The 11,879-nt window shown below is 39.8% G+C and overlaps 1 protein-coding gene across 20 annotated transcripts in view; it reads right to left on the bottom strand.

Annotated features, from left to right (window-relative positions):
• Positions 1-626: 626 nt before the first annotated feature.
• Liprin-alpha (PTPRF interacting protein alpha) overlaps positions 627-11,879 on the bottom strand; it is a 37,708-nt gene continuing 26,455 nt past the window's right edge. For 6 of the 20 annotated variants that reach the window (XM_067357441.1, XM_012365371.2, XM_012365369.2 and 3 more), the window contains 15 exons: positions 11,619-11,762; positions 10,448-10,607; positions 9,661-10,019; positions 9,348-9,593; positions 9,015-9,209; positions 8,823-8,915; positions 8,289-8,449; positions 7,881-7,928; positions 6,208-6,460; positions 5,709-5,854; positions 5,075-5,305; positions 4,690-4,953; positions 4,400-4,556; positions 4,205-4,321; positions 627-3,982 (listed from right to left, as the gene is read on the bottom strand). In XM_067357441.1, coding sequence (XP_067213542.1) covers positions 3,893-3,982; positions 4,205-4,321; positions 4,400-4,556; positions 4,690-4,953; positions 5,075-5,305; positions 5,709-5,854; positions 6,208-6,460; positions 7,881-7,928; positions 8,289-8,449; positions 8,823-8,915; positions 9,015-9,209; positions 9,348-9,593; positions 9,661-10,019; positions 10,448-10,607; positions 11,619-11,762 — 2,664 coding nt within the window. In that variant the 3' untranslated portion in view covers positions 627-3,892. Of the gene's footprint in view, positions 3,983-4,204; positions 4,322-4,399; positions 4,557-4,689; positions 4,954-5,074; positions 5,306-5,708; positions 5,855-6,207; positions 6,464-7,880; positions 7,929-8,288; positions 8,450-8,822; positions 8,916-9,014; positions 9,210-9,347; positions 9,594-9,660; positions 10,020-10,447; positions 10,608-11,618; positions 11,763-11,879 lie in introns of all 20 variants that reach the window. The other 14 variants (XM_012365383.2, XM_012365384.2, XM_012365375.2 and 11 more) reach the window with 14 other exon arrangements.

Below are 11,879 nucleotides of genomic sequence, written 5' to 3'. Positions count from 1 at the left end.
AATGCATCACGCTACAAATTCACGCAATAGACAATAATTTTGATTTACTTTCTCTTCGGCTACTAAAAATTCAAAAAATCCGCAACAAGATATTGAATTTGATTTTCTTAATACTGCGAAACTTTAATGCCGACTAAAAACAATATCCTAAATTTAAAATATACCGAACTGTCGAGCAGATTTATGCATTTAAGAGTGAAATTAATTAATTAACAGGAGCAAGACAAAGCAGAGCTGGATCAGGGATCAACATCCTCGGGGAAAACATATAGCGCACACACCGAAGCGTATCATGCAATGAAATATTCTTACTCCCGCTTATTCCAGCTCTATTTGGGTGCCGACCAGTCGGGAGCCGGACCTCGCGATATACTCTCTTTCATACTTATGTATACATTTATATTTAGATACATAGAAGGCGTCGAAGCTGCTACATACTAATCCATGACGTGCATATACGCGATTACGAATGCGGTGGCTTTTCTTTTTTTATTTTTCTTTGTTGGAAGGTCTTTCTGGAATGTCCATAGACGCTATTAACTAGCACACGTTAAAAATAATACTCAGTCACTTTACAGTTTACTGCAGACCTTTCCGAAGGGGAGAGACGGCTCCGTTAAAAACGCTTTCGTACGTCTGTTTTATGTATAGGAATTAATATACTATACAATGTTTTTTTTTTGTTTTTTTTTTCCCTATCGGTTTCTATCGTTAGAGAAGACCTTCGAAGGCTAGGAATACTCAAGCACACGTTTCGTAGATGTACGTCGTATACGGTGTCGCTTCGCGGAAAATAAGAATTCATTCTATGTGCAAAAGTTTAAAATAATTTACATTACTTCTTAGTGTAGAGAGTAAGCGAAATAAATATGTGCGCTTTATTCTTGCTCTGCCAAAATAAATTATCGCGTTAATTACGTGTACAAGGTGTTTCGTTATTTGTAGAAATCTTTTCGCACCATGCATTTTCTTTAAAACACAATCAAGAAATTAAGGTTATCAATCGATTGTTCTCTTAATTCTATGTATAAAAATAAGTAAAAGTACACAGTAAAAGTAAAGTGTTTTATAAAACTTTAATATTTTGCACTCTACTAACGTCGCTACAGTGACAACGAAATAGATCAATAAAATTTGAATTCTAAATTTTTCTTCGTGAAACATCATTCTCGATTATTTTAAAATTTACACCAGAAAGATCTCTTGGAGTCGATCGTATTAAAAAAATTCTCAGAGCACAGACGGTTGCAAGGGAATGTACATTTCTCTGAATTTATGTTACTATTTTTAAATGCTGAATCCATCCCTAAAGTATTTCACCAATAATGAAACATCCTGCATGGCACGTGAGTCATGAGTGTGCATGGCGACGAATCAATTTGATATACATATCATACCGCGGGAAAGGAAAGGTACCACCGCACTTCAGTATTGAGGTAGCGTAACGTTGCTTTGGATTAACACGTTCGTCCGGTTATCGAGAATGCGTGTCTGAATTGATTGGTGGTACGCGTGAGAAAGAGCGACGTGCGTCGAGAGTGATAACACATATACTTCTTTTTACGTGCATTTCAATCGAAGCGTCAGAAGCGCCGACCCTGCGTCTCCCTCGCGTGTGATCGACGAGTGGATGCGCGCGCGCGCGCGCGCGCTTGACCGGAGTCTTTGGTAGAAACTATTTGGTACGTTTACGCCCGTTCGGAAGGTCGTGCAGCGCCGCCGGAGCCTACGATGAGTAAACAGCTTGCAAGGTAGAGTAGTACAGTTCATCGGGAAACAAACATCAACAACAATGATTGCTCAAGTATCAACAACATTAACAACATCAGCATTTATAACTTATCGTTTCATTATTGTGATCGTCTTTTCTTTTCTTTTTTTTCTTTTTCATTTCCCCCCCTCCCTCCCCTCTCTTCGTTATCTTGATCAGTTCGTTATTACAATCACCATCGGTGTCTCAGTCTTTCGCCGCACCTTTAGCTTCGCAATGATGTTTTATATGAAATGGCAATAATTACCATCGCGCGCGATCATTGTCTTCAGCAACATCGTGTTCTACTTCTCTTCCCGCTACGGTTACAGCCGCTACGGGGCATAATTATTAATCGTCGCTCTATGATTAGCTCCCCCACCTCTGCACGGTCGTACAGGTCCCTCGCCGCGATTATAGTACATTTTGCATTTTCCTGCTACCGACCATGCCTATTAAGAATGAGCTATACTTATATCTAAAGGGGACAATACAAAAGTATCTGCGCGCTCGTAAGTGAAACAATTTCCTCCTCTTCATTTTTTTTTTCTCTCTCGACACAATCTAAGACAGCGGTAATGATATCCACGACTGACAGATACCCGTCGCCGCGCACAAAATATTAAATCCAATGATCGTCGTGAATATTATGCGTAAAATTGGTCGGTAGCCCTATTCACGAAATGTAATCGAGTCGTCTAAATCTTATAACACATTTACTAACATACATCGCGTAACCATTCGCAAATATCTCGTAGTATAAAATGTCCGTTCACGATTTGTTCGGCAAATAAAAAGCGAGCACGCGCCAATCGCGCCCAAGCAACTCTCTCCACTCGCGATATATCACGCGGAAACCTTGAAAATTCATCGAAATGGAGGAAAACGAGTATTCCCTGGAATTCTATCTGTGAAAAGTAATGGCAATGTAATTTCCACGCACAGCGTTTTAAGTGACGATTTTATAGATACAGAAACATAGAATGCAGTCTCCGCGGTATACGTAACGTCTTGCAAATCGATACAATCAGAATGGTAACAATTCTACGTGAAAAAAAAGTGAGAAAGAATGTCTTTGCCGTAATGTTTTTAGAATTATGGCGTTTTCGAACTGAACGAATTCCGATTCATCGCAGATCACTATTGTACTATAAATTCAAGTCTTTTATTGGCGATGCAATAACATCATTAATCAATCTTGGATCGATCAAAATCCGTTCACTCGGAAACGCTACAATTGTTGAATAATGTTAAAAAACAATTGCTGTTTTTTTAATTTATCTCATTATGTAAAATATTAATAAGTGAATATTTCGGAAAACACTTATATTCATATTTGACAAAAAATTTACATCTCTTTGGCCCATGTTTTCACGTAGATTCCAATTTTCCGATTGCATTGTCAATCGCAGGACACCTTCTATATCAACGATTTCTCGAAAAGCAACGATAGACTCTCGTTTTTCCATTACGTCTTTGTGCGGTACAGGGACATTTAACTTACGCTGCCTTAAGTATTTATTGAACGGTATAAGTACACGTTGTTGTACGCGAGAGCGATACAAATAGTCTCGTATAACAAATATAATCTACTGCGCGACTTCGTAATACTGAGACTACGGATTATCGACACCTTTACGAACGAACCAAGCTAACTCAAGGGAGAATTATTGTCGTAATCGTCTGCAAACTGATATCCCGAGCTTTCAAAAGAGAGTGCTATTGTACATCACCATTTAATAGTATAATCCAACGACTGCCTACTACATTTCGATATCTATATGAAAAAACCGTTCGGAATAAACTACCTTTCTTCCCTCCCGCGAAGGGCAATAATCACGCGCGCGCGCGGCGCGCCGAACCTCGTGCGCCGCGCGCGCGGCATAAAAATCGATCGAATGGATTTGCCTAGTATCGAATGTATCGCGTAAGCTTATCTTAATATCGGCTTTATGTCGAAACACACCTCGGTATTTACCAAATTGTCACATTTGTCGATAACAATACGAAGATACTCCTAGCGTGATACTTAAAGCTCTTACGACTTTTACAACACACTTGCGCATAGATAGTAGCGATAGCTGGGGTTTCGGACTAGACGTGATGCGGTTGAATATGAGACAGCCGACTTGACGAGCTGGATCAGGATTTCATGCTGCTGTTCTCATGCAGCCGCCTCTCAGTCGCTACCGCCAGCAGACTTGAAAACTCCATTTCTAGCAGTTGTCTCGCCTGCAAAAGATAACGCGGCGCTCGTTCAAGTGCTCACAAATTTTTACTACCAAGCTCTTTCGATCTATAATTCGCGAGTTCGTGGTGGAATTTTATTTTATTGATGTGCAAAATGCAACGTGCGTTCTGATTCTTCAAATGTTTCCCGCTAGAAGTAAATTCTTGTCTCAAGTTTTATCGCGAATTTTACGTCGTCTAAAATTCAAGCTTCGCTGCACTTACCTGTGTATTTTGCGTGGGAATTTGTAAGGTTAACGCAAAACTATTCGCATCGAAACTTTCGTCTAGGGCTATAAGTGCGCCGTGCACACCTGACTCTAAAAGATTATTCCCGTATTCCTGGAAGAATAAATCGAATGTCAATTTCCGTCGCGAGTAATTCAACGCGGTGAGATATCGGAGAATGTTTCAACGAACCTTCAAACCGATCGACTGTACCCATCTTATAACACGATCATTGCTCCATACAAGTACGTCTATATTGGCACCTTCTGCCATTCGTCTTCTCTCTTCTAATTGTTGCCTATCGTAATTTAATCGCTTTAAGCAAGAAATGCCGTACTGCAAACTTGTTCTGCAAAAATACACTGATATTGTAACAAAATCGCAATATGATATCAAAATAATAGTGACATTTAAATAACGCATAAACTTGTCTCTTAGAGACTTCAGAACTGATTTTTCATTTAACACCGTCCTTTCCGTACCTGTGGAAGCTGTCAACCATTCTCAGTTGACCACGAAGATCCTTCTTCGTAAGATGATCGAGCATTCTAGCATCAACAAGGCACTCCATGAAAGTGGACCGATACTGCGGCAAGCCGAGGCTCGGCAACCAGACATTACCTATCCACTCGTGATTCATATCACCAAATGCTAATGTTGTGCGAGAAGTTTTTGGCGCTGACGGACTCGTGAGCGACACCATCTCTTGAATGGCTAGTCTCAGTTTTAATCGGTGCAACGGATTACTGCAAAATGTCAGACGTACAGAGATGCGATCGTGGCACAATTGTGATGCAGTCATACACTTTCATTCATCGTGGAAAGATTCTGAATCACTTCGATAAGCGTGAATTTTTACAGCCGTACCTTATGCCAATTTCTCGTTGAATCTCCGTATCGCTAAGCGCACTCATGATAGCACCACTTTTGACGTTTGCTCGACAAGCGGCGACGTACCACGTCGGCATGCCCACCCAAAGCTCCAACCACGCCACCACCGTTGGTCCGTTCCACAGGGCGAAGGGTGTTCCGGCCTTCATCGCTTCCGCCAGGAGCTCGTGCCGCGAGGAATCCAGCATACTACCGAACATGCTGGGACTGAATATTGCAATTTATTAAACGTACGCGCACAAACGCGTATAAAATAAACATGCGTGGAGGACAGCAACGATTACGGATAAATGATTCTTACCAGCTCAATGTAATGCAACAAATTAACATCAAATATTAACTACAATATAGCGAGTAATAACCGTCGGTCATATAACGCAAATGTAAAAAAAAAAAAAACATTTTCAGTAAAAAAGATATAAGTAACGTGTAAAATACGAATTCTTCCATAAAATATTGCTGCAGTTAAAAGTAAAATATAAAAAATAAAACTTTACATATGAATTTAATAAAATGACTTAATTCTATTTCTCTTAATCGAAGATATTTAATAAATATAGATTTGGTATTTAGAAAATAAAGCTTCTTTTCTCTGCGCCTCTGCAAATACCTCTTCTTTTTCCTACGATCAAAATCACTTTTACTGCCAAGTGTACCAGCCACGGCCACACTGTCTCCATAATCAGGATCCGCTGGTGTACACGCACCACCCATACCTGGTACATCGCCCGGCATCGGTGTGTCTTTTCCTTTGATCTGGATGCATTAAGAAAAAAAAAAAATTATTTTTTTCACAGAAAACCCTTGATGATTACATTTGCAATCAAACTTGTCGATACACGCTGTGATTAAAACGCGAAAATTTTGTGATATTTCACGATGAGCCTTTCCGTTGGAATAATCCGAAATCCGTTAATCTTTCGTGACGCTAATTAAAAAAAAAAAAGACTCCTTAGATTAAAACGCGAAATAACGAGAACAATCGCGTTCCTTAAAAGAAAGTTAGGCAGCCTGGTCATCCTTGCGAAGGGAAGGCTCGCTTTTGTGAAACTCCGCGGACTTCCGCATTTCAATCACAGCGCTACAATGGACGGGGAGAAATTTCTCACCTTCTCCTTTTTACTGAAGAATCTACCGAGGCTGCTCTTAATGCCCTTCTTTTTTTGCGCGGCCGCGACCGCGGCCGCCGTGGCGGGGCTCATGGTCGCCTGCATGTGCAAATGCGACGCCGACAGCTGTCCGATGGGCAGTCCGACGCTGGAGAAGTTGTTCTTGTGCAGGCTGTCCTGGCTGCTGTGGCGTGAGGACAATGGGGAAGGGGGAGTTCCAGAATTGAGTGCGCCGTTGTTATGCTGCCCATGCCTGCTGCATGGAGCGCTAATCTAGTTTCTAGTTCTACTTCTAATCTGATGCTACTACATTCTAGCCCACGCAAGAACACTATCTTTGTTTCTCCTCTTTCTTGTCTTTTTACCGTTCTACACACGTTATCATTACTGTGTCATTAGCATTCTAGCCTTTTGTACAGCACTATTATCTGTAATTCGACAAATGATGCGAGTCGAGTTTCACGAGGTGACGATAAAACAAGCGATCTCAAGATATATGTTCTTTGTGATGCCTCATGTATCTTCATATTTGTCATATTTCTATCGCGCTTGTGAGCACCGTGCGATTGATAAAACAAGGGGATGTTCGACGGTTGTATCGATGGCTTCTTTTTTTTTTTTTTTTAGGAAAGAAACTTACAGACTCAAGTGAATTGTGACGCGATTATACGTGATAGCCTCGAAACAGTGCGCAATATCACACTGTTCACTTAGCGTAATTAGCTGGCATAAAAAAAGAGGAATTAGCATTGTGAAGATAAAATTAACAAAATCAACATAAGCGTATCTCTAACAAATCATTAAAATCAATATTAACCAACGAAAATGTATCAAGGAAATTCTACAAATGTGCCACATACTTTGGACGATGTAACGAATACACTCTACGTAATGTCTTATTTTGGTAAAAAATGATTCAACAATACTCGCGTACAAATAACAATAAGAATAAGAGTAATATCTACTCAGTATTACATGTTAGACAAAAAAGCTTGGAAATATTGCTGATTACTCTTTATAAAACTCGAATTCGAGAAAGCTAAGCGATCACGAAGATACACAAAAAAGATGTCGAGATTTAAATTAGAACAATGCTGAAACGTCATGTGTTACATCTTTGAAAATGTTTCATCGAAGTTCTCGCCCCGCTTCGAGGCTGTTTTGCATTATTGTATATATCTCGCGTCGTCCGTGATATCCAATTTGTCTGTATCTTTGTAATCTGCTTGTACAAGACAACCTTGTGCGCGAGACGGACCGACGCATCGGATCGAATTCTCTCGGTTCCGTAAGTTCCTTCGTCTGTCTAAGACCGCGATGTTTGTCGTGCACTGGGCAGGCTTGAATGTACGACGGACGGAAGAGGCAATCGATCCCCTCCAGCGTTTCGTATCTATCGGATCTATCGGGCGCTTCGTCCGTGCCACTGTGCGCGAGAACCGGCGCTGCGGGCATGATGTAAGTGACAACTTTGCACGCTCACGGAAGCAATAATGTCGTGACTCGTAAATGAGTGATACTCGATTGCTCGATTTAACGATGCGTTACCGTCAAGGTGACCCGGGCCGGTCTCAAAGTCACTTGTCTCATGTCCACAAGAGCCATTCAAATGCGTCGTGCACAGCGGCGTATAATAACGCGGTTTACATGCAGTATTAGTATCTGTAATTAACCTGTACGTGGGGAAACCACTGCTCGGAAATCCGCTCTGTCCGGTACGTCTGATAGCACAAACAATGAAAAAGGACCAACAACTTAAGATAAACTCCGGCTACAATCTCGTCTCCACACACACAAATGTAATTCAGAATAACAGATAGAGATTATATTGGGTTCCAATTCAGGTTTCCCCACATTAAGCTCCTAGCGTGATATCCGCTGTATGGGTGCTATTGTGCATCTCCGATTGTAACACCTTAAATCCCGTCAGTTCTCTAGAGATTTTTTCTTTTATGGGTGCCAGAAATAATTTTTGCATCATAAAAATGTAATAAATATTACGAAAAAGTATATACGATCAACAGAATGTAAAGGCTAAAATTGTGATTGAAGTCGGTGACTCAGTAAAGTGGGGAACATACCTTCTGAGTTCTTCCTGACTGTGCGCCAACGCTTGAACGACTCGCTCCAATCTCAAAGATCTGGCTGTCAGTGGAGAAGCCGCGTCACTGCCGCTTCCTATGGTGCCGCCGGTACTATCTCTTTCACTAATCGAATGTAACTCTTCACCTGACAACTGTAACTGCCACAGACGAGAAATATATTACCTTACTTCATGCGCTATACACTTTAAAAGTGTATGAACTATTTCTTTTTTCATAAATGTATGTTTCATGCTTTGTCATTGTACACGATGTCTCCTCAAAATTGGAAACTTTTAATTTTAACTTGCTTAAGAGTGCAAAACTCAAATTTAAATATATATATAAAAAATATTTTATTTCTACCTCGAAATTTGATAAAAAATGCTTAGAGACCAGGTATTTTTTCTCCTGAAAATTCTATGACGTTTAAGGCACGTTTTAATCAAATTTCCAAGTAGAAGTAAAAATTATTTTAAAACACGACCAAATCTATCCATCTAATAATAATCAAAGTCAATGGGCGAAACAAACCTGGCTAGCGGGAAGAGATTCTGACAGTTGACCCGGACTGACTAAGGAAGCGGCGTATTGATGTAAATGCGCCGGAGACATTGACGCAGGTGCCTAGAAAAGAAAAAGAAAATACGTATAGCGATTTATTATAAACGGTATAATTCTTCTAATAAAACTATTAAAAATGCAATAATCCTGGTTAACAATTACGTGATTACTAACGGTGTGGTACTTGTGCAAATAATCCCTATTAGGACTATGATGCGATTTTGGCGTGGATCGTCCACTTAAAGGTGGCGATGCTCGCTCGAGGCTACGACCTCTCGCTAACAGATTCATGTGCTCGAGACTACCGACCCGAGACTCCAATTCCTCCGCGCGCGCTTCCGTACTCTGCTTCTCTTCCTGTAATATTCAATCGAATTCAAAATATACATATAAAATTACAGACAAATCAAAGATAAATATGATAAACATATATCCAGAATTCATTTTGCAATAAATTTACGTAATATTCGAAAAGTACCACGTGATCTCAGTCACCTGAATCAATCTAATTTCCTTATTAATGGCGTCCAGTTGTTCCTGCAGCATCAACGCCAGTGTCTGGGCATCCGTGTGCCCGGTCGGACTTGCAATTACGTCGGCCGTGCAACTGAAGATACTTTCATTATCCCCGTCGCCTTCGGCGTCGCTCGAAACGTCGAACGCTTGCTGGACGTTAGCGAGTACGTGCGCTTGCTGTAACTTTTCCCACTCCTGCTCCGCCAAAGTCCGTGCTACGTAGTTCTGAAACGTTAATTACGTTAGACGTACGATCTTAAATATGGATAAAATAATTTTTACAGATGCTTACCTTCGACGAGTCGTCCTCCATCGATCGTTTACCTCCTCTTCTCGGCAATGAGTGCGTATCGAAACTACTGTGACTCGCGCTCCTCGAGAAGGAGCCCGGATCGACCGCGTTCGGAGATAAGCTCCTCGTCAACGCGTCCGTCTGCTGAATATTAAATGCGATCTCCTGCTGAAGCATCTGTCTCTTAACGTTATCGATTTCTAGGCGCGCCTTCGCCAATTCCTTAACAATTTCAGCCTTCTCGTTCTGCAGATCTTCCACCATCTTCCTCGTCTTCTCGAGTTCCGCAGTAAGAGCGTTCTTCTCTTCTAACGCTTCCATCCTTTCCTTCAGATGCGCTTGCAATCTGTCATTAGATTCTAAATGGAAAGTTCAACTCTTTAGAACACTGCTTAAAATAAAAACTGTATTATATTATTTAGCATCAAACAGCTATGAATACACACAAAGTGGGCCAAAGAAAACTTTCCACCTCGTGATCGATTAATTTGTGCAAAAATATAGGTCAATCTTGTTTTCACGAGAGATGCATGAATGCAATAAATTCAACTATGCCGTTTCATCTCCTCGTTTTCATCTCTTTACACATCGATCGTTTATAAAATAAAGCATAGAAAGTTTTCCTTGGTATAGAGCCAAGTGCGTGTATGTGGGACGAGATATCTGGTAACAAGACATACTGCACTATTTCCGATAATAATAAGATACGCTTGAACAATTCCTGTTTATGTGTGCATAAATGACGTTCGGGAAACCTGACGTAAGAGAAATGTCGCACAAAAATTACCACATAAAAGTTTATCGACGGTTGCGTTAAGACGGTGATTATGTTCCTCGTTCATCTTAAACCGCTGGTTAACACGTATCAGTTCTGCGTTCTTTTCTTCCAATTGCGCTTCCAATCTTTGGATTCTATCCTCCGCGCTACCGTGCCTCTCCTGAGCCTGCTTGAATGTTTCACATAATAAAAAATATTTATTATAAATCAATTCGTTCACATGGTATTATTGGCATTCATCAAATAATGATGTGTCTAATTTCATGAGCATTGTTATAGCATTTATAAAGCTATCTCTCATTATTTTGAAATCAATTTAGATATTAATGTCAATATTTCTGATATGACTGATATCAAAATGTATGATAATTACATGAAAATGTAATTCAGGATTCAATGTAATTAATGAATTCAATTATATATATTTTATAACTTATTGTACGTTTTATATTTATTCTAACACTTTCTATGCAATCTAGATGAAACATTCTATAATGAAAACAGCAAGAAAATAAGAGTGTGTTCAGATGAGCGAGAAAAGGAAGAGAGAAGAGAGAATATATATATATCATATTAATAAACATTCAAAAAATGGCACGCTATTCATAAATTCATAAATTAATATAATATTTCAAACATATCCGTCACTTGCAGGAGTAGTAGATTTCGTATAGACCAGGTTGGCTTCCACTATTTCATGCTGCATTGTACATCAGTTTGCAAATTATAAGACAGTGTAATTAATTCTCACAAATATATATATATATATAAAAAAAATTTACGTAACCAAATTCTTAACGCAAATCAAGTCTTTAACACGTTCTGTCACTTGAGCTTGTATTCAGCAAAATTGTGTGTTTCAGCGTAAATATATAATATATATTGCAAAGACACACTGCGGTGCACAAAAATATTCGACTTATATGTATGTAAACAGTGTTGTCACGTATCATACATACAGTAGTATACAGAACATGGAGCAGCAAAAACTAATTTCGTTCTCAAGTATCTGAAATTAACTGAAATGCAACAAGAGCACTTCGCAGCAACGATGCATATCAAGAAAGATAAGCTCTCTAGACATAGATCGTATCTCGGGTACGTTAAAAGTGCAGAGAAATAAAAGATAATAGGGACAGAGCTGACGAGATGTGTGACGTGATATGATTCCCCTGCGTACCTGGTTGGGCCTCCTCACCTGCGTCAGAGCCTCCATCCTCTGCTTTAATTGCTCTTCCATTTCTGGTAACTTAGCGTATTGAGCTAATTTCTGTTCCGTGAGCTCTAATTTCTCCTGTATAGCCGCGATTTTCTCCTCTTGAAGCTTCGGTGAATAAGACAAAAGATTATTACAATTAGCAGAATTATTATCATGCACAGAGTGTCCCAACATTCGCGAATTCTCACAACTTCCAAGACAATTTAATAGTGCTTTAATTCG

This window comes from Linepithema humile, chromosome 6 (genome assembly GCF_040581485.1).
Source record: "Linepithema humile isolate Giens D197 chromosome 6, Lhum_UNIL_v1.0, whole genome shotgun sequence".
NCBI classification, from domain to species: domain Eukaryota; kingdom Metazoa; phylum Arthropoda; class Insecta; order Hymenoptera; family Formicidae; genus Linepithema; species Linepithema humile.
The sequence above is the reverse complement of the archived record's forward strand: the minus strand, read 5'-3'. Positions and strand labels throughout refer to the sequence as shown.